General features: G+C 31.8%; 1 protein-coding gene across 1 annotated transcript in view; it reads right to left on the bottom strand.

The window, feature by feature from the left end:
- Positions 1 to 23783, bottom strand: part of LOC129220694 (leucine-rich repeat-containing G-protein coupled receptor 5-like) — an 89024-nt gene that overhangs the window by 41918 nt on the left and 23323 nt on the right. Inside the window, exons 6-7 of the mRNA XM_054855124.1 lie at positions 22904 to 22975; positions 3274 to 3345 (exon numbers count right to left, since the gene is read on the bottom strand). Of these exons, the coding sequence (XP_054711099.1) occupies positions 3274 to 3345; positions 22904 to 22975 (144 nt within the window). The remainder of the gene's footprint in view (positions 1 to 3273; positions 3346 to 22903; positions 22976 to 23783) is intronic.

Genomic DNA, 23783 nt, shown 5'->3' with positions numbered 1-23783 from the left:
AGCACACATTAAAAAACAACTGTAAGACAATTTATTTCTTCATTTTATTTTCTTCGTATTAGTGATACGTTTCAATATGGAGGTAATACAATGCAATACAGTTATATAGTTCGTGCTGTTTGAAAGCTTTTTTCAGTGGTTCATTGCGAATGAATATGCTATTTTCAGTGGGGGGGGGGGAGGGCGCAAAGTTTAGGAAAACAAAAATTTAAAATCGGTTAAGAGGGAAAAACATTTTAGTTAAACAATAATTAAATAGGAGCAATAATTAAATACATAATTAAACTAAAAAATATTTAAAAAAAACAATAAACAATAAAAAAAATATAAAAGAAACATAGTAAATAAACAAAAATACAATTAAACAATTAGATAAAAACAAAAGTAAAATAAAATAAAACAAAGATTTTTGAAATTTAATCCATAAACAGAAAATCCTTCACGATATTTCCTATACATTTGTAAGTTGCTTTACCACCTAATAATACAGTAAAACAACTAAACGCATGGGCTGTATGGGGCATTGTCACGTATCAAATACTGTGAGGAAGAAGACGATATCCTCACACATTGTCCTTATAAAAGCAATTAATATTCCGAAACGTAACATTTACATAGCTTTTTAACTACATATATATTTACAGTAAGACATACACATTTATAATATTTAGGATATTTACTATGGGAAACTCAGAATAGTTATTGAAGCGCATAATATCACAAAGCGACTTATCAGTGGTGCATTTCTAACGCCAAACAAGCTATTGAATACTTGTTTGCAAATAAGTTTTATTGACCTTCCAAAAATTTTTTTCATTTTCTGACTGAGCGGTTCTGTAATTCCAATTATATCAAGGGAAGATATTTCATATAAGTGTCATATTATAGTTGACATTTTAAAGCAAGAGCATTAAAGTTAAATAAGCAAATAACTTACCTTTCAACAATAATTGTTGTATCATTTTTAAAATTAAATTCTGAAATTATCTTGAGAAAGCAGAAATAAACCACCTTAAAAGGAATGGTAGGGTAAAGCATTTGTAGAGCGGTTATAATAAAAAATTTTGCTGAAGACATTTCTGTAAAACTATTTATTCTGTACGAATACACTACTAATGTAGAAACAAATATTAGTTTTACTTGAAATAATTTTTCTTTTAAACTTCCGATGAGAACAATTATAATTGTGGATATAATAGTTATTTCTGCTTTACGTTTGCATTCAATATTTATTAGTAATAAACATCAATAATTTTGTTTTTTTGTTTATCTGAAATTCGGGGTGCAGAGGAAATTTTGGCGTCTTAGACAATTACCGAGAAAATGATAAGGTAGGTGAGCCAAAGGTGACCAGTGTTCTGAAGGTAGACCATCTCCGTACAGATAGAATTAACTTATTATTTTTTTTTGTCGCAAAATGGCGGTACTGCGTTGTAAAACAGGTACCTGCAATGTTAATGACTGAATTTGAACACATTACCTTGATTGGTCGATATTGTTCACATTTCACTTCTGAGGAGGAATAGTTCGAATTTTCAGGTAAGAATATATTATTTGTACATCTGTTTACACTATTAGAATATTTAGTTAAGATATGCTTTCTGAAACATTTTTTAAAAATATTTCATTCACTTTAACTGTAATTAATTTAACAGATTAATTATTCTATATCGTGAAGATGGTGGCCATGAGGCATGTTCCCTGTCTACCTTAAGAAACAAATATATAAACTAATGCATAAAGGTAACTTTCGGTGCTCCATTGTATTTTATTACTTTTAATAGTATATATATCCTGTTATAATTTTTTCCAAAAAAAAAAAAAAAAGGAACAAGCGAAGCCGCGATAGCATTGGATCGAAAAAATCTTTGTGGTTTTTTCCATGTAACCTCCTTGTAATTATTATTTTTCTTTTTATTTATCAATGTATCACTCTTATAGAAGCAAAAATATTTAGCAGATGATATTTTTTGCATTTTACAAGTGGTTTCAACTCATGGGCAACCATTGAAACACTAGGCTTTTATGGTGGCCCACAAGCTACAATTTTGAAATTGTATTACAAAAGTAGTTAAATTTTATCTTATAAAATTTTTTATTTAATATGAATTGAAAGTAAGAGTAAAACTCAATGTAAAAAAATAGCCAAATACACCTAGACAAAACATTATGAAAAATCATCAAAACCTAGCTATGACCACCTTTGGCTTATTTAATTTGTGTTCTGCAAAGAAACTTATTTTTTGAGTCAGATAAATTTATAATAATTAATGTGTATTTCAAATTCAAAATTTATTTTTTGGAATTTAAACTGTGTGTGTTTTTTTTTTTTTTTTTTTTAATTTTGTAAGATCTGCGACAATTTAAACGATATTTCTGTTTTCCTCTAAAATTCTACATTTTTCTCTGAAAAACAACGCATTTTTGAACTAAACGAAAATGGAAATATTGCAACGTTCAGTCTCACGAATTTGCAGGGAACTGCATATATACGTGTTTCCGGGTTATGAGAGTTACTAGTATCTCCACGCTTAGCAGGTGAGCTTATGGAGGAAAAGACACCCGACAAACTTTTAACTTTTGTCGGTAACATTTGTTTTATTTTTCTACACAACGGAATTTCTTTATTTCTTCAGGGGTGCCCATATGGGGGGGGGGGGGATCATAGCGCAGACTGCGCCATTGAAATTTTTAGGGGGTTGTTTTAAGGGGTATTTTTTTCATTTTAAGGGGGGGGAGAGGAGGCTCTTGTTTTTGGGTGTTCTTTGCGATACTTAGCGGAGCAAGACTGCGCCCTTCCTCTTAGGGGGTGGGCACCTCTGATTTCCTACTTGTGACCTGTTGAAGAATTTAAATGAACATGAAGCTTCCAGGTTTTCAGGATCTTTAACAATATTATATTAGTTTCCAGTTATTAACGACAAAGGAAGTTCTCTAATAATTGATAATGTTAAACGCAGAGTTCCCTAGAAATGCTTTGGATTTGCTTCATGCTTCACCTTATTGGGTAAACACAATATCCATTATGCAAAAAAAAAAAAAAAAAAAAAAAAAAAAAAAAACACGACTTCTATTTCCTGCATAATGGAAGCTGTGTACGCTAACGCTTCTTAAAATATAGAAGTTAAGATTTGAATATCTGCCAGAAATAAGATTGTTTACATTATAAAATCAGTAAAAAGATCTATTGAGCTTAACAAAAGCTCTGTTTTAAGCACAAAATTAATGGTTTGTACCCGCAGTTTTAAGAAACTATAAAATTTTTATACTCACAAGACTTTCAATGCTTCAAGGCCGTTGAAAGCCAGAGGATCGATATAACTGATTTCATTCCGATATAACATCCTGTAACAAAACACATTAAATTGTCGTATCAGGAAAATGAAAACATTGTAGCTAAAGTTCAAAAATGCAAATAGTATTGAGCAGTAAGCTTTATTGGAGTCTAGTTAATGAGGGGAGAAGGTCAGGGGTAGATTCTACGCTATTTAGCATGAAAATTAATTTGAAGAAAGTGCAGACGATAGCAGTATTGTAATAAAAGCTTCCGTTTCATATTTTGATCTAGAATCACTAAGATGTAAATTTACATATTTCTATGGAGAAAAAAAAAGCTGTAGGGGACTGCGTTACCGTTTGGAAACACATGTATTTCCGCCAAAGAGAAAAATGTGCAATCTTGAGTATTAAATTCGTAGTTTCCACCACTGTGTTGTTCGTTGTAAAATAACAAAGGGGTAGTGTGCGGAGACTAATTGTTTCGCTCTACTTGTATACGCCTTGTATATACCTTTCGTTAAATTAAAAAAAAGTTATACATCATTCCAGCAAAATTTTAAATTTACCGCAGACAGCGAACAGTTGGTTCGCCTACATGAATAGTCTACTTCTTTTCTGTGAAAAAATTCGAAAGAAAGCAAGTTTTAGCGTGATCTCAAAAAAAAAAAAAAAAAAAAAAAAAAAAGCTCCTTACGTTATATTAAAAATAAATGAGAATAAGAAAAGGGTGTAGAAAAAACCCCGAGCTTTAAAAAAAAAAATAATATATGCACAAAATGAGCGATAAAAAACTGTAGCATATTTTAAGTTCAAGTTAATGCATATGTACGGCAATAAATAAGAAATCAAACACGTTATACGCCTAAACCAAAATTCAAGTAACCCTTTTAGCATGGAAAACAGGAGGGACAATTCACGACTCATGCCTCCAACTCCAGGAATTTTAGAGCCTCCAACTCTGTGTTGACTCCGATTCTTCTATCTCAAAACTAGTCCGACTACCACTCCACTGACTTGAAAAAATTGTGAACTGGGAGGGAAGATGACCAACTCCAATTTCTGGAACTTTAAAGTCACCGACTCCAACTCTTTTCTTCCAAAATCAGTCAGACTAAGACTCTGCAGTCCTTATGAAAAATGTTTTCTGCACGTAGAAGTTTTTAGCCTTGACAACAATAGTGAACGTCATTTTACACACTTAAAAAGCTAAATTTTCATGTATCTTTAATTTCTGTTCTTCTTCCAAAAAACGTAAATAATGTTGGAAAAAAAAGTAAATAAAAATGTAATGGAAAGATAAATCTCTTGACTTGATAGCTGGAGAAATGATATTACGCTCAAGCTGATCACGCCTTGAATTTGCAAATTCAAAACAATTATTACTCCTCTTCTAAAAAGTTAGAAGCTAAATGGGTAAGTTAACTTTTATGTATGTAAATCCAGACTTTCGAATGGTTTTGAATTTAAAATGTGAAAGAATTCTTCCGTCTTCATGTTAGCAAATGCTTTGCAAAGTCCAATTATATGCTAAAAACTAGTTCATTTTTTTTTATTTTTTATAAACATTAGTTGAACAGTCCTATAGAAATACAGACATCCAAACAGATGATGCACAAAAATATACTTTCTCTTTTATTTATTAGTGAAGAAGACTACAAAAGTTCACCACTTAAACGTTCGAGTGAACAATTTATATTCTCATTACTTGTAATAAATTTTTGAAAACTACACATTTTATGTAAATAACTAACTGCGTTGCCCGGCTTTGCACGCTCCCCCTCGAAAATAAAAGTTATGTCAAGTGACGCGTGTTTAACAATCAGGTTTGAAAAAAAAAAAAAAAAAAGTAAAATTTTGAGGTAGAACGTTGAGATGATGAAGCACTGAATAATAATTTGAACGGAGGAAAGCTTTCGAAAAGTAGGGATTTCGTGTCGAAATCTAAGTTTCATAATTAATAGTTTTTAATAATTAATAGTTTTAATTGATATCTCCTCTAATTATTATCGGAGGATTATGTTAAATAGCCAAAAATGAAGACGGAAAAATTACGAATCCATCGATGCTTAGTTCAATGGTCAGTTCACTTTCGTTCGGGAGAAGTAACTTGGACATACATACATACATACATACATGCGCTCAGTTTTTAATTATATAAGATTACCATTAACATGAAAAAATATCATCAAATTTTGGCAGTATTGTACCAAGAAATGTCCGAAATTACAATTAAAAAAAACACACTCGAGGAAATATTATTTCGGAAAACTCAGTATGTGTTTTAATATAAGAAATAAATTGAGTTTTTTATTTATTCAAAACTACAAACTAAATGTAAGAAAGTAAGAGTACGTAACAGATATAAAATATAGAATTTCATAAAGCAACAAAACAAACTTCTTTTTTCGCATGATTAAACATCTTATCAAATGAATAAAAATAAAAAAAAGCGAATTTTTTTCAGTGGAAAAGATGAAATAAAAACAGCATGTTAAGTGCGATAATATTTTGAGTTTTTTTCGCACATATTTTTTTTTTTTGGAGATGAAAATGAAATGCTCTTATAACTTTACAGCAAAGTGTTTCCGAAGACTTCTTTCCTTTCACATTTTAGAAATCTTAATGGGGTCGTTTCCAAAATTTTAAAAGTATTTTTTTTTAAAGAGCATTTAAAAACATAGAATCTGACCATTTTTTAAGCAATTTCTTTAAGTTTAGTATTTTTAAAAAATTACTTATATCGGTGCTCTTTCATCGTTTAACGCTTCTGCCGATGACATCACAAATGATGAAATGCCATTTAGTGTTGCCATTTTCACGGTCCAAAATATTTAATTCGCATCTTTACTCACGCGTATTCGCAACGATATGGTTGATAGCAAGCGTAGAGCGCAATTGTAATTCGCTTCTCGATTGTCATAACGTGGAAATGCGGTAGAAAGATGCGCTATAGAGCATCATTTGTGACGTCATAAAGACCACGCCTTGTTTGAAGAATCGGACATTTTAAAAAGTTAATTAAAAAATAACTGTTGTGAAAATGAAAGTATTTTCTGAGTCCATGTTATTATTATTATTATTTTTTTTTTTGGTTATTCTTTCAATTTCAGTGACAAAAAGTAATACTTTTGACTGAAGGAAACAACTTCATTGTAAATTTTTTTTTTAATCAATAACGCAGGTCAACAAGGTTTCTGTTCTTCACTAAGTAAGTTGTGACTTTTAATATTTTAGGGGATGCCAAAAAAGAATATGACAGTAAAAGTAGTCCATCACTCACTGATTTTTGAAAAATGCAAAACCTTTAAAATCTCAACTTCATGACATTTGTTCAATACACGTTCACTATATTTGTCATTAACCATTTTATAAACAATTACAAAGCTTAAAACTAGAATAAAACACAAAAATATATACTGTTAAAAAAGTTAAAAAAGTTATAGAAGAATAGAAGAGAGTTTTGATGAAAAAAATAATGATACTCGTAAAAAAAAAAATCCTGAATTTCATACTTTATGTAGCTGTAAATGCTTTAACTGCGAATGCTCTATTTAAAGCACTAACACAAACTTAAATAAGATATAATATTCCAATAAGATTTCAACAGTAATCCTGAGCATATTAGGAGTAAACCATCCTTGATATTCCGCGTTAATTGCTGAAATATATTGGTGGATGAGCTTCCGATGCTCTTCGTTCACAGCTCCCATACTTTGTGGGGGGAAAATTTCAGCGACATTGAACATCCTATTTTTTTTGTAACTTTTTAACATATCTTTAAGTAATTTTGCATAGTAAGGATTTGTGTTATTTCGAAAGAACTGTGTCACTACAGCTTTAAAATCAATCCATGGTGATTTTCCTAAATCACTTAAACTAGCTTCAAAATTTTGGTCCTTCATATTTTTTCATAAATGAGTGATGGGAACTGTTCCTGCAAATATTGAAATCCATACCCTTCTTTATCCATTGCTTTAACGAAATTCTTAATCAGTCCCAACTTTATGTGTAAAGGGGGAGGGGATTTTTTTTAACGATTAGAGGAACGTTTTGCATATTTTTCTTTTCACCTGCAATCTATTGTTTGCGCTCTGGCCATTTATTTTCAATATAAGGTTCATCCATTGCTTTGCTGTCCCACTCATGCAGAAAATATCAGTACATTGTATAATCAAGTTGCAGAGCAATGAGAATGGCAGTTACTTTAAACACTGCCCAAATGCTCCAATTATGATGTCAGTAGTCGATTTCATAAATCAGTATCTTCATATTTTCGTAGGATTCTTTCAATATGCAAGAATAAGCTATGGGAACCGATGGCACGGCATTTGCATGCGCCATATGACAACTTAAACTACCGAGATCTTGCACGAAACCGAAACGATACGGAGTGCCTAGCGACATCTGCTCAAGGTCGCATATATAAAACTTATCAAAGGTGAATTCGGTTTCTACTCTCTTGTAACATGTTCTATCAATAATGAGTAAAAAAAATACGTGTCTATGGATCAAATGCATCTAAAAAAATATATAGTAAACTAGTAATTGCTGTAAGATATCATATATAATCCAAAAATTACAAATGAAATTTCTTAAAATTGAAGGGTGATACAAAATTTTTGCAAACATTTTTTATTACCTTGAAATCTATAAGAAACACCCAAAGTACATTGAGGAACAGAAAATTCGTTAACATTTGTTTTTCAGTGTACATTTTATCTGTAACGTCCAAGACTTTAACAGCGTGTAAACATCCTGATGCTAAGAAATATCAAGATTAAACTAGTTTACTTAACTTACTACTGTTTCAAATAATCATTTTAATTCCTTTCATAAATTATGAAGGCTTTGAATTTTTTTTAAAAGGAAAATATTTTTTTTTCCGAAGATACTTTATCAATGAATTATTACTGTCTTTTATAGATTTCACTTATTGAAACTCGTAAAAATATAGATGTTTATATATTCCATCACTATTCCATCCATTGGTATTATAATTTTTACTTAAAAAGGAAAATTTTGTTTACTGTTCAATTTTTATAAATAAGTACAATCTCACGTGGGTCATTCAATACGAAATGAGCAAAATTCGCAAAAAAGTGGTGGCCGCATGGTAACAGATTTTTATGAAATTTGGTATACAGCTTCCTTTTATGCCTATATAAAAATATCTAAAATATTTTTGCTTAAAATTTTTTATTTGAATAGTTACATGCGATTGAAAATTGGTCAAATTGAACAGCATTCTCATAAATGCTAAATGTTGCATTTTGAAGGCTTGTATCTTATTAATTATTTAATGAAAACATAAAAGTTATATGTTGTTGCAATCTGTGAACTAGGGTAATTAATCTGATGTCGGTAAATTTTCAAAGTTATTATAGTTAACTTTTAACCAAATTTCAAAAATTGAAAATATTTCAATTTTCTCATAATTAAGTATTTTATTTTTTAATCTCAATCTTTAAGGAATGCATTAGCTCTGATGAAATTAATACCCAATAATGTGCTAAGTATCATAAAAGAAATACCTTACTTTTGAAGTTGTATTTTAACTTCTTTGTCTTCAAAATCAGTTTTAAACTTAGTGACATTTTGTAAAATGATGATTTTCCCCTTCACATAGACACAAAAATTCAAATGAGGGGAAATTCAGACAACTTAAAAATTTCGCAAGAATATAGAGCTGTGTTTCTACTATTTGCTTGAAGAAACTCGAAATTGGATTTTAATTTCCAAACGTAAAATAAAATTAAGAAAAATAGCATTTTCTTTGTGTTTAATGGGTCAATCCATACAGGTTCGACGGATGGGTGCGCTCGATCATTTTATATATTTTTTAAAATTCATATCCTTAAAAGCTGGATATAAAAGATGTTTAAAACCACTTTTATTTTTTCTCTCAACTGGACCTTTGATTTTTTAGAGGCTATCAAAAGTGATTTTCATAGTCAAAAATGGGACTTTTAGACCTTTGCATTTTGGCTAAAATCGATTTGAATTACATTTATGACAGTTAAATTAATGCTTTGATGTTAAAGTGCATGAATTGATAGTCTTACATGCTGAACTACGTAGCTGTAAGTTAAGAATTAAAAGAACGGCAACAGGCAAAAGTTCAGGGTAAAATTTAAAAATTTTACTCATTTCAAAGGGGGATAACTCGCGTAAGGGACGGAAACACAAAATTAAATACGGCAAAAACTAATCACTGGAAACATGCCAAAAAGAATATGTAACTGTTGCTGTGTGTTTGTGCACCCTTTATAGATTACAGCCCCTCAAAATTCGGAAAAATGACAAAAATGACATTTTTAGACCCCTGTAAACCAAAAGGGGCTGGAATTAAAAATAAAATTTCTTGGCCAATTGAATATTCCATTCAAGTACTATACAGGTTATACATATTGTGTTTTGTATTTGGTTTATAAAAAAGGTACAGGTCTTTGAAATTGAGCAATTTTGCTAGTCAATTCACACTAAAACAGAAATAAAAAGTGTGAAAACTTCATTACACCTTCTTAAATTACGTATATTGTGCCCTATATAATACATTATACTGAAAAAACATATTGTAATTTTCAAAATAATTATTTTAATTTGATAACTTAGAAATATTTGAACATGAATGAGTAGTTTATACTGTATGGAACCTGTATGGATTGATCCTTATGTGAAATTACGAGCGTTCAAAAAACTAGATAAACGACTCAGTGATGCAAAAGCAAGTATATCTGACATTTATTTCGATTTTTAAAAAAAGGTACATTTCAGCAAGTACTTCATAAACATGTTTTTGAGAAAATGAAACACGAGAGAAATGGTTTATTTTGCTAAACTTACAATAAAAAGAACTAACTAATGAAATTTTGCCTTAGTTCAAGTTACTCTAGTAACGAAAATATGCTGATACCAATGATTAAAATTTCGTAGCATCTAAAAGACACTTCAATATGTTACGTAAAAAAACTTGAGTAAATTTAGAGCATTCCCTCATCTTCAAAAAAACATCTGAAATAGAGGAAAAAATGAAATTTTCGATTTTTTAAAGTACGATTTCGTCATCAAGAAATTCATAAACAATTACTAAATTAGAGCAGATAGTTAATTATAGATAGCTTTTCAATCTGAATAATTTTTACTGTTATTTTTTCATTAAAAGAGCTAGAAGAGTGATTTGAAATCTGAAGTAAATTGGCAAAATTTCAGTATTTGTTAATATCTCAAATTCAAAAAAAAAAAAAAAAAAAAAAAAAAAAAAAAATCCGAATAAATTTTACTCTACTCTTTCCCAATAGAGATTTGTTTATAGAATATGAGGAAATATTTATTTTTTAAGAGTACGTTATAATTTATGGAGTTATTGAGTCACAAACTGGCAGCAATGAACTCTGAAAATTTAGGCTTAGCGTAAGCATCAACTTCTAGTTTCAACAACAAAGCAACAAACAGTTTTAAAACTTCCATACTTTGCATTCCCTCATAGATATGCATGGTTTACCTAAATAAAAATTTTCATTGAAATCTGTGACATGTCAGCCACAGCTGATTTGCTCATTTCACATGGAATGACCCACGTCGAATTTTTCTTTTCTTTTTTGAGCGGATTTTGAATATTATCTCACACAAGCACAACAAATGATTATTAAATATTCATATTACAAACTGCAAAATAACTTTCTTGAACAACTTTTGCTTTTAGCATCTTTTGCGTTTGTTTTGCACAAAAATCTATATATATATATAAATGGATGTATGTTTGTGGGTATGTGTATATGTTCCTTATACAAATCCACAGTTTTCGTCAGATTTCTTCCAAATTTGGCACAAAGGTAAATTGTTGCTCAGGAATTCATATAGGCGGGTTTTTGAAAATTTAAAAAGATCCAAAGAGGTCTAATTTCATATTTTGAGTCATAAAATTGCTCTTTTCTGAATGAACGAACTTTTGTATAGTTATGAGTTTAGTCTAAATGAAAAGCCCGTAAAAAACTACCCTAGATGAATTTTCTTCAAAGTTTAACTGTAATCGTTATATTTGTGAAGCTTGGTTGAAAGTAAATGAAAATGGTTAGCAGCATATAACCACCAGGAGATATCTTAAATGCAATCAACACAAAAATTATCCTCATCAATGGCCGTTAATGTCGATTAGCGATAAGCGTAGAGCATGTTTGGCAAGAAAGTCGAATGAAAATGACATGCTGTCTTGCAGTAGTTTTTAAATTGCGTTCTGCAAAGAGACAGGGATGCGTTGAAATCACCGTCGGTCCTTCGTCAATTTGCTTGCGCATTTCGCGAACAAGTTTTCAAGTACTAATACCGTAATAATAAACGAAATTTTGATCTGTATTTTCTACATAAACAGCACAGAAAATACCAAAATGAGATAGGTAGTAAAAATGCATTCATTATCGAAGTGCAATTTTCAACAGTTTAGTATTAGAATACTAAACTTATATTAAAACAACATTCTTGCAACGGAAAATTAATTTAATATTGTATTATCCTTAAACAAATCAATACTTACATGTTATTTATACTGTTCCATGATTTACCGAATTCGGTTCACCTAACTTTAACAGAAATCGCTCCAGGTTATCAAAGATCAGGGTAAAAATACTAATATGGCTAATGAATTGCAAAATGATCAATTTTGTGCATAGTAGCGTGCATTGAATTTATCTTTCAAGGGGGGGGGGGATAGTCATGAGGTTCATTACATGTACATAAACTACCATACTAGGATTACTAATATGTGGTAAAATAAAAGGTTGTGCACCTTTAGAAACGCAAATCCACACGTAAATTTTATACGGCGGAATTCATATAGTTTTTGGAAGGGTAAAAGTTTAAAGTTTAAAAAAAGTAAAGAAATATTAATTTAAATTTAAACTTTTAAAATGCATAAAATCCTTATATATTATTTCTGTAGCCTGTTTTTGGTTTCTACGCCAGATTTTCCTCAATTCTTGATTGATTTCTCTGATTTACACCTTATTTTACAGCTTATCGTGCTGGCTACTGACGAAAAATAGACCCACGGTCTAAAAATTGTTTTTTTTTTCTACCAAAAAACCCGTTTTAAAGAACCAGAATGAGGTTTTCGGTTAAACTTATAACTTTAACTTGCACTATGACCGACACAGCTGAATAGCTTGATCGGCGGAGCATTCTCCTGGTAACCAGGAGAATGAGTGTTCGGGCCCACGTCCGGACAATCTGCATCAAAAATTAGAAAAATATCGCGCATTATATGAACGCTTAATTAAGTGAGTTACAATTATGAGGGAATAGAATAAATGAGAAGGAAACGCTTCTTGCTGTTATGAAAACTTGATGTAACTTTGTGCTAAATTACTTCTGAGTTGTAAGTTTTTTTTTTCAAAAAAACTTTGGCTCTGGTAAGAAAATTAAAGTAATGTAAGCTAAATTATAAGTATCAGGTTTAAGATTTCAGACTACAATAGATTTTTTTTTTTTGTTTAGAAAAAAATAATGAATCGTACATTGAAATATATATTCTTCGAATGAGTTTTTGACTCTTTGTACAAATAGAAAAATTACTACCACAATTTGAAGGATAAAATATATATTTTCTTCTTCTCTTTGCAAAAAGAAAAAAAAATAGCTTATCGCAGTTTTACTACATTCGAAAAGCTACGCTTAAAAAAGAGCATAGTTCAATTTATTTTGAATTTTAACCGTGCTGTTAAATGATGAACACGTGCTGCCATGTAAGTCATAACGGTTCAAGCAGCCTGCGGTAACAAATTGTAAATATTTTCAAAAATAAAAACATTTCTCTTTAATATCTTATATATTATTCCCCTCTCATTTTAGAACTTTTCAGGCTGGCTAATGACGAAAAATAGACTTACGGTTCAAAAATCAAGTTTTTGGAAACGCTTCTTGCTGTTTCAAAACCTTGATGCAGCTTGAAGTTCTTATGCAGATTTTTTTTTTTTTTTTGTTAAGCAAAGTTCTAATACAATTTTCCAATTTTTTACGTCACTTTTGGCAAAATAATTATAATAATAATAATAATAGCCTGTGCGTGTGTGTGTGTTTATATTTTAATAAAGCTTAAAAGCACTAAACTTAGTTGTTCGGTTAAATTGATAAGTTTTTTTTTCGGTAGAGCGTTCGGCTATAAACTATCTGAACTTCGAGCAAGCTTGGGCTATCCAACATAATATCAAATTTACATTAATATTACGCATTATATGTACTCATAACATACACACGTAATAAAATAAATGCAGTGGGAATGCTACTTGGTGTTTCGACTCCTTTATGCAGGCTACAGTTAACATTCGGATAAGTTGACTGTTAATCGAAGGGTGATCTTCCTTTTTTTTTAAGCTTTAACTACATCCAGATCACTCAGCATAATGTAAGCATAAAAAATATTAGATTTACCTCAAGGAAATCCTTTTTCTGCAGAAAAACCTTTTCATTGTATGCTGAAATGTAGATGTTTCTAATAGCAGTGTTCGACTTTTTGTACAAATGAAAGAATACTACGCCAAATTAAAAGTACGAGTTTCATCCAGTAAACCTTTATTTTTTTTTTATTCGCGAGAATACGATATAAAACATTAAAATTATTACCAACTTCATTAGTAAGAAATCATTTTCTACTCCTCTGCTTTCTGCTGAAAAAAAAAAAAAAAAACATTTTGTCTACGTTCGAAAAATTACACTTAAAAAACGGACTCAGTTCAACTGGTTTTGGTTTTGAATTTTAAGTGTTCGATTAAAAGAGAAACATGTGCGGGCATTTAAGCCGTAACGGTTAAAGCAACCTTCTATGCGAAATAGTTCAATATTCAAAGATAAAAGCACTTATTTTCAATCTAATTTATTACTTCTCTAGAATGTTTGTTTCAATCGCTACGTGAGATCTTCGTCATTCTTTATCAAATTCCATGCTTTACGAATAATTTTAAATCGTATCATGCTGGTTAATGACAAAACATAGAAGCATGATCTTTTTTTTTTTAAATCGGCAAAAAACTTTTTTGCGGATGTTTACTACGCATTCCTTCAATGAATAGCTTTCGAAAAAGAAAGCGCAGTCGCTAGGTTTGTTGGAGTGTCGGGCTGTTAATCAGAATGGCGAAAATTCTAATCCGTGCCAATAAATATCTCTTTAATATTTCTTTTTTTCCCGTCAGATGCTCACATGGGCAGGACTGTATTTGCCACAACCTGTTTTTTCACATGCACAATTATTGCTTTTTCACGAGTCACTACTCAGCCACTGTTTTAATGATATTTATGTTCATTGAAAATACGTACAACCAAAAGGTGAGCGATGATCAAATTATTATAACGTTGTATTTAACGAGGTTTTGTTGCTGATGTCTTTAAATTACATGCCTTCTCTTCTGCGCTTGTTTTTTTCGGTTCTTCTTTATAATGTTCATCCTTTGAAATTTTTAAAGAGCGAAATGCCTTATGAAACGATTCGAAGCACATTGCGGAGTTCCGCACGGGTCGACTAGTGTATCCATATTTTATGTAAACAAATTTCTTGATCGTTTAAAATTTTATATTACTTAAAGCTCGAAGCAATAGTACACCTGATGGAGCATCTCTAACTAGCAATAATTTTAAACCAGTTAGCGGGTATGAGGCAACTTTTGACACGAAGAGATTTCTACTGAAAAGGGAATGATGAAATATTACGCCACATTATAAAGTTTTTTCTTTTTAGTCTTCATCGTGAAATTAGTTTAGCAAAGCTCCTTTCCTGGTTACAATACTTTCAGTTCGATAACTTTTATTGTAAACAATCGAAAAATATTGGAAGTTTGTAACTACCACTAAGTAATTCAACTGTCATTTAAAAAATGCTGTAAGATAAAAATGTTTACGTATCAGTGTAATAGAAGCAACTCTGTTCACAGTGGAGGAATAAGGTGAAGCAATTTGTATCTCACGTATAACCACTAATCGCAATGCATCATTCTTTAAACATCAAGAAATTATAATCTCCAGTGAGACTTAAGTTCTGTATCACGATCAATAAGTCAGAAGGGCAGGCGATTAAATACTTTAAATGCATGTGAAATTTATCTATTTCTCATATAGATAGCTTTATGTTGCATGATAAAACATAAAGAAAATAATTGTCTATTATACAGTTGTAAGTAGAAACAAGACGGTGTTTTTTCTTTCTTTTAATTTCATGGCTTGCAAATAATTTAAAGTAAAAAAAAAAAAAAAAATGACGCAAATAGTGACCAAAATGTGCACGCCTATTTCTTTTTCTATAAGGCAGTTCAATTGACGGGTTTTACATAGTTCGTTTCATAAGTTCGCGTCCACGTACTCCATTTTTAATGCTTTATGTGACTTAAAATAATAACTGTAAATATCTATGGGGCAACTACTCTTCATTGGAACCATTCCTACCCCTCATGACGACTGTGCCTCTGCAAATTAAAATTTCGATATTCTCAAAGGAATACTCTAGAGCAGCAAACTTAAATAAGTGCTCTTACTACCTGCATCAGTTTGAGTTATCATGTACAAAATTTAAGACAAAAGTGTGAGGTTTTAAAAATTTGAAATAAAATTTTAATCTAGACAAATTTTAAATCGTTGCAAGACACCAATATTAATGTCTAACTGTCATTTTTACCTACGAAAATAGAAATTTGACATAAATATAAGGAAATAAAATGTGACTGACGTACGTCTTTTTATGCAACTTACACTTATCTAATCTTATCTAATTTTACTCCATGACATGCCACTAAATCGCCATGGAAAGGGCAAATAGACACATTTTGTGAAGTTATTTATATTAATTGAACGTTTTCTACGGAATGTGCTTGCATGCATGAACACACAAAAACTTATAAAATGAGTCTACCTAACTCGTGAAACCTTGAAAGTAAAAACACCGCCAGAAAATCCGTAAAACGGAATGTTAACGGCTATTAATAAAAATCACTGAATTAACTATTTTCTGTACAGTGGACTATCTGTTTAGCTTTTGGGCCATTGAGGATAATTTTCATGTTTGAAAATATTGTAACGGTGTCATATTTTGCATATATTTGCAACTGATGAAAGCCATTGAATTTTACTCACGGCTCTTTCTAGGAAGACATTAAATGATTTTTTTTCCACAATAAACTACATGAAGAGTATTATAGCATGCTTTAATGTCTTGGGGTAAACAAAATCTTCAAAGGCAGCACTACGGTTTTCGTATTCGAAGCATCACGTAAAAGGTTGTCCCACAAGATGTGCAAAAGACAATCATTTCAACCGCAGACAACGTGGCAGTAGACACGACAGAACCCCGATAATATGCCTCATGCTTTTTCCTTTTTACTTGATGCTATTTTTTCTGCGAATGCTCGACTTTCTGTGCTATTTACAGTCTTTTGAAGATTTGAGCCTAGAGAGTGGTGTGAATGCAGTTTTTTCTGTCATTTAGATAGAATTCCTCTATTTAATTATCCAAAAGATATGTTGCATTGAGAAGCATCCGGGCAACGCCGGGAAGTAAGCTAGTAATTGATATAATAGTATCCAGTTTGCATCTAACAGTTTTAAAGATACTCCTGAGTTTCTCTTTTAAATATACGTTAACTACTCGTTGTTAACACAGCAGGAAACGAAAATAAAGTTTCTTCATTCATTACTTAGACAGCACGCCAAATGGTGACATTAATGAAAAACATATATGATTTATTAATCATCACAATAAGAAGATATCAAATGCAGTTCTTCGGATATGATAAATAGTTTTATCTTTCGCATGTAGTATGATATATTAATGAATGATTTTTCTTCTCTGCTCCGACTTCAGAACATTGTGGGTGACGAATTCCCCCAAAAGTTAGGCCATATTTTTTTAAGAAACAAAAGTTTTATTTAAAAACATGCACATTAATTGATTTTTATCGATATTGAACTTTTACTGCTGACAGCTAATTGCTGCATAATAATCTTAGTGTATATCAGTTCAATGATCCTTGTATAAGGTTAATTCTAATGAAACCCGGTTAGTGTGAACCCCGGTTAGTTAACTTCACATTGGACGTTAGACGGTGCCACTTAACTGCATGTATGGAACCATATGCAGTTGCGTGGCACCGTCCTATTGGTAGAGAGACTGACGCATGCACAACGTTTGATGTTGCACAGTGACAGTGTGGTTTAACCTCAAAGATAAGGTGGTCATGCAAGTTATCGTTCACTACGAAACATATCCTTTTTTGACCACAAGGGCCCACTTAGGGGGAGGGGGCCCACTGTTTGTCGAGTTTCTGGAACGGGGAACCACCATCAATGCCCAGCGTTATCAAGCCACTTTACAGAGTCTTAGACGAGCCATTCAGTCGAAACGGCCAGGCATGTTGTCCAAAGGTGTCCACATACGGCCAATGCTGTGAAGGCGACATTGCAGTAGTTTCGGTGGGAAAAGCTGGAGCTGGAACATCCACCGTGCACCCTTTCACCGTGCAAACCTGCACTGTGAAACTTTCATGTTTTTTCATCTCTAAAGCAAGCTATTCGCATGCAACACACCGGATATCGCGGATATCACGACGGACGACGAAGTGTGTGACTGGGTTCAGTCCTAGATCCAATAGCAGCCAACTAGTTTCTTCAAAGAAGGAATTGACCGCCTAATGTCGCAATGAGATAAATGTGCCAACAATTTTAGCGACTATTTTTGAGTGAGTAAAATCGCTGCCGTTACTTTACACTAGTGACCGGATTTCATTTGAATGCCCCTTATATAATGGGGCTGCGAGTTGGTTTCTCACCATTTGCAGATCTAGTGCATTACCCCAGAGTTAACATTCATTCTTTCATGTGGCACCTCTATCGACGGATAGTCATTTCCACGAGAATTTTGAGGCACAGTTTGCCCTCCAGCTGGAGGCCACCTCGACTCTCTTCGACGAGATACTTCACTAGGAATTTCTATTTTGCCTCGAGCAGTCAAGGTCAAGCAAATGTTCAAGGGATTTTTTTCCCAGTTTTGCCGACAAACTGAAAAACAGAGGTGAGGGGGAGATTTCGTGTCGACGAAACAGTGGGGACACCGAAGAAAATTAGGTCATTATCAAATCGAAAAGATTCCAGAAAAATTTTATCTGTATCAGAATGAAAATCAATTCCAATGCACCGTCAAATTGCTGCATTGTTTAGCTTAAAAATGTTCGTTTTTTTTCAATATTTTTCAAGAAGTGGCAAATAAATCTTATGCTGTGCAGTGTCGTTCAATGATTACAAAAAATTGCGCATAAAGAGTACAAGAATTGTGCATTGTGCATAAAAAGCAGTTAAAAATGGTGCATTAAACTGAACAGATCACGGAACAAATGTTTTGGCATCATTTTTATTTTGAGCTTGAATAAAAACTTCTCCCATGGGTTTTGAAAAAACTGATAAAGCAGCTTCATTACGCTATTCATTATACATATTTTTCGACCCTTTAATTAGTTTCCAAGTGTCAGAAATTATTATTTCCTTCATTTGTTCATTTATTTATTCGAAAGTTGTTTTGGCATAAGTTTTATCATTAGCAGGGAGAGTTTGCTGCATAGAATTCATTATTTCAAGAATAGGTTTTAAAACTCACCGACAAAACAACTTCATTATCTGTAAACACGCAGAGCATTTTAAGCATTTGAGTTGTTCTTACACATACTAACATGATTTATTTAACTAATTCTAACGAAAATATTTTAATTAGCTCATAAGCAAAATAATTGACGATAAGTTCTGAAGTTCAAAGTCATTTAGAACTGAGATAAGACTAGACCAAAAAATGGCTTTTTATCTTATCTTTTTATATTTTTATTTGCATCAATAAAAATTATCTTATTTACTAACTAATAAAGCTTTAGATTTTTTTTTTGAAAGATCGATATTATGCTTTTTCTTTTCGAATTTAATTGGTCACGTCAGATTTACGCTGTCTTACTGTTGTAAAACATCGATGAGTCTAGATTATCTTCTATTAGCAGAATATAAAAAACCTCGAAATCCTAATAGGTTGCTAATTATAAGTCTAAACAAACGATTTTCAGATTTCAATTTTCCAGACTTCAGGTGGGTTTGTCATCATATTATCTTCTATCTACTTTTGCTCTTCGTTTTTGCTTGCGTTCGACGAGCTTAACCGGTAGCTACCGGTTAACCGATCACTCACGTGACAACTAATGATCACGTGCTTCAATCAACTAATCAACATCTTAAAACGATAACCGGTAGATGATAGAACGCTGCGGTTAGTTACCGGTTACTCACCGGTTGACCGGTTAGGGTGGTCGAACGCAACCTTTGTGTTATCTGTCATGTGAATGGGAAAGAATATTACAATTTCAAGAGGGGTAAGTGTTTCGTTAACGTTTCTTGTAATGATTACCTTAGCTAAATGTCGTTTTTAAGGTGACATTAAAAACTAAAAATATTTCCTATTTCGTAACGATTTTTATCGGCACTTTTTTCCCTTTTAAATACGATCACTTTAGAAACAACTTCAGAAATATTTTTTTTACAACTTTTAAAAACTTAGTTATCTTTCTTTTTTACAATTCATTCAATTTTTCATACATTTCATTCTTCTGTTTTACTACTTGTGTCAGTCTTTTCGTTTATATCATTTATATTTTATTTATTATCTATAAAGTATACTATTATAAAGTATTCGTTATTTCAGAACGTTTTCTAGTTTTAGAACATGGTGCTGTAACACTATTGACATATTTCACGAAATCTAGATTGCTTATATTGTAATGAATCAAAAGGGATTACTGGGAAAAAATTCTATTCAAAAGCTTGAATGATTCAATTTTGGGTTATTTTACAGTAAATAGCAATTTAAACAGTATATCAACATTAATCGTTCGAAAATACAATAACAACACATCCTACTTGTTTGTTAGCTAGCAAACACCCTGAAAGGCAAGCCTGTAGCCCTCTAAACTAGAACGTATGAGAATTGCATTAAACGTGAATAAACGTGAAGGTTTTCGTCCCTAGCTTAAAGTTTTATGTGATAACCAAAAAAAAAAAAAAAACTGGTAGCCAAAACTAATTTAGGACACCTGCCAGAATCTGCAAGCATTGGTGCGGTTCAACTCGGAAATGAAGGAAAAAGCTTAAGTAATCAGCATTTAGTTACCTCCTTTAAACTAGGACTAATGCAGAACTAGAGCCCTGGCTAATACATAATAGGTAATTAACATTATATAAATATATATAACAATAAATAATAGGCCCCCGACACTCGGTTATGACATGCAGAGACTGCGGTTTCGTCCTTGTGCTTACCAGTTCGTTGGTTATCTCAGCTTCAATATGAGAACATCTGCCTCCAGCTTGGTTATTGACTATTCCAGGCTCATGAGTCCATAACAAGAACGAAAATGAAGCCCCTGGATGTCACAACGGGGCTGTTAGTATTCTGCATGTAGTTCTTCTTTAGCTCTTGGTTAAGGGCGGTTACTTACTGTTTTATATTCAGTTTGTTTATTGCCTGAAGCAGGTTTTATGAAAAGCAGTATAACTCTAAACCAATTGAAAATAATAAGTGGTCCTAGTTGGCTGAAAAGTAACTTGAATTGTATAAGTAACCGTTAACAACAACCTCAACTAATCGAAAACAATTTACTATTCTCGTGTGCTCAAGAGTATCTTGAATTATAAAAGATATAATGAATATTTTTCGTATGATGAATAAAAGGACCATAAGAGTAATCAATAATTATCGCCCAATAATGAATAATGGATTAACTAGAAACAAGGCACACTTCCTAACTCCACCATTGCATTACATAAAGGTCACGGTTATTAACATGACTATTACATTTTATGCAGGTTTAAGTGCATGTATGTTGTTTCACATAGACAAAGCATAAAAGTTCCTTATCCGCACTTTTATTAGGGACAGAATTGCGCTGAGTACTCAAGAAACGACGATAAAGGGGCCCTAAAAGCAATTTTTATGAAGATTCTCAAATAGACCGAAGCAGAAACTGAGAAAACCACAAAAATAATAATCAGGCAGGGTTCGTTATAGGGCACAATGATTGATTTTAAGCAGTCACCGGAAATTATGTTCAGTAATCACTGAAGGACAATTGGATATTGAAAATGTTGTAGTTGAGTATTTACCATCGGCTTACTTAGTAGATGTAACTGCATATCTATAGATTTTTTTTGGTTACATCGTACTGTTCATTTCATGACTTTTGTTTTAAAAATATTTAAGCCTAGCTACCAAAATGCTCAATGGTTATTAATTTCTGAAATTAAAGCAATAACAAAAACCTATGAAGATTCTCAAATAGACCGAAGCAGAAACTGAGAAAACCACAAAAATAATAATCAGGCAGGGTTCGTTATAGGGCAAAATGATTGATTTTAAGCAGTCACCGGAAATTATGTTCAGTAATCACTGAAGGACAATTGGATATTGAAAATGTTGTAGTTGAGTATTTACCATGGGCTTACTTAGTAGATGTAACTGCATATCTATAGATTTTTTTTGGTTACATCGTACTGTTCATTTCATGACTTTTGTTTTAAAAATATTTAAGCCTAGCTACCAAAATGCTCAATGGTTATTAATTTCTGAAATTTAAGCAATAACAAAAACTGCGTCACTCATCCTTGTACAAATATTCTTGTCTTTTTCCAAACCGTCTGCTCTTTGAGTGATGCACTTTCTGCACTAATTTCTAGAAATTTTTAAAAATTGAGAAGATGTCTACTTCTAGGTTAGAAACCTTCTTTCTTTTTAAGAGTAGTTTTTGATAACAAATGCTCTAAATGTGCAGAGAAATAGCTAAAGCTTGACCCCGGAGATGTTGGATGACCTCCAAGGGGAAACATCATTTTTAATATGTAGAATCAGCAAGAAAGTGCCGAGTAGTTTGAGGTGGATTCTCGCTGATCCTATCTATTACAAAATAATCTCAAATAACCTATTATAAATGATACAAATGATGTTTCCGTTTCAGGGTCATCTTCCATCTCTCCGTGGTCAAGATTCAGTAGGTTGTTTGCTATTATTTTTAATTAGATAGGATCAGCGAGAACGCGCCTCTTACTACTCGGCGCTTTCTGGCTGATTCTACGTATTACAAGTCATGCAAATTATGTTTCCGCTTCCAGGTCATTGCGCCATCTTTCCATGGTTAAGCTTTAAAAATGTCCGTCAGTATGCTCGAATTAACTGCACAGGGCTATCTGGTTGATTATGACGACAATATACAGGTGATTATAACTGTTGTCACACTTTCAAAATGCTGTAAAAATGCCCTCTGGTCACAATGACTTTAAATTTGAACTGAATATGCTAAAACTTGAAGTCAATTTGACCAGTGGTTCTTTTTTTTTTTACTGCGCTTTGAATGTGGGTAGATAATTTTAACCAACCTGAATACTTATAAAAGCAAAACAACCGTTCCCAAGCTGTAGTCATATGTTTGAAGCGAATTTTGATACATGAAAATTGCCTTTTCATCAAAGAAAATGCAATTAATAAGAAATATTACAATCACTTCATAAATAAATTAAAAAGAAGTATATCTTTAAAATTATACTGATTTACAAAAATTTTAAAATTAATACTTACAGAATAACTAGTTTTGTTAAATTTTGGAAAGAAAAATCCGGAACACTTTGAATTTTGTTCTCGCCCAAGTCCCTGAAAAGAGAGTAAAACGAAGAGGTTCTTAAATGTCACAGGAGGTTCATATAAATCATTCATTATATCATTTGTTTTTGGATAATTTGAAAAAACATATTGGACATGTTAGAAAGGCCCCCATTTTCCCCACCATCTTTCGGGCGATTCTCGGAAAAATGTCCCGTGCGTAACGCTAAGTTTTTTATTTTATTCAAGTTACTATTAATTAAATATGGGATTAACTGTTATGCTTTGATGGTATATTAAAGCAGGGGTCTCCAATATTTTTCACTCGCGGGCCACATTGTAAATTTTTGGAGGCGAGGCGGATAGCCCAATAATATTTTAGCTCAGATGATACATTTTGCGCTAAGCCTCCCCCCCCCCTCCATCAAAACATCGCGAACATTTTTTTTTAAAACTAAGCGCTCAGTGGTGGTTTTTGAATACTTTCGTGCTTGCTCCTAAGTTGCTATATTTCCTTATATGTATTTGCTGTTAGCTAAATTAAACTATATTTTAAGTACCCTTAAATCTCTAATATTATAACGAAAGGGAGTCTTGTAAAATTAGAATAGTTCAGGAAACGATAATAAAAAGCATTCTTTGTCACAAAATGAAGTAAAAAAAAAAAAAAAAATCTAATGAGTGAGTGATACGAGACAAAATTATTGCAATGTACTACAAACTTATTTTACTGCATTACTGACGATTAAAAACTTGGAAATAAATGAGAGCACAACACGTGTCAAGCTTTTATTTTATTTTATTTTTATTTATTTATTTATTTTTGAAAGTTAAAAAAGAATAATGCAAGGAAGGCATT

This window comes from Uloborus diversus, chromosome 4 (genome assembly GCF_026930045.1).
Source record: "Uloborus diversus isolate 005 chromosome 4, Udiv.v.3.1, whole genome shotgun sequence".
Taxonomy (NCBI): Eukaryota; Metazoa; Arthropoda; class Arachnida; order Araneae; family Uloboridae; genus Uloborus; species Uloborus diversus.
The sequence above is the reverse complement of the archived record's forward strand: the minus strand, read 5'-3'. Positions and strand labels throughout refer to the sequence as shown.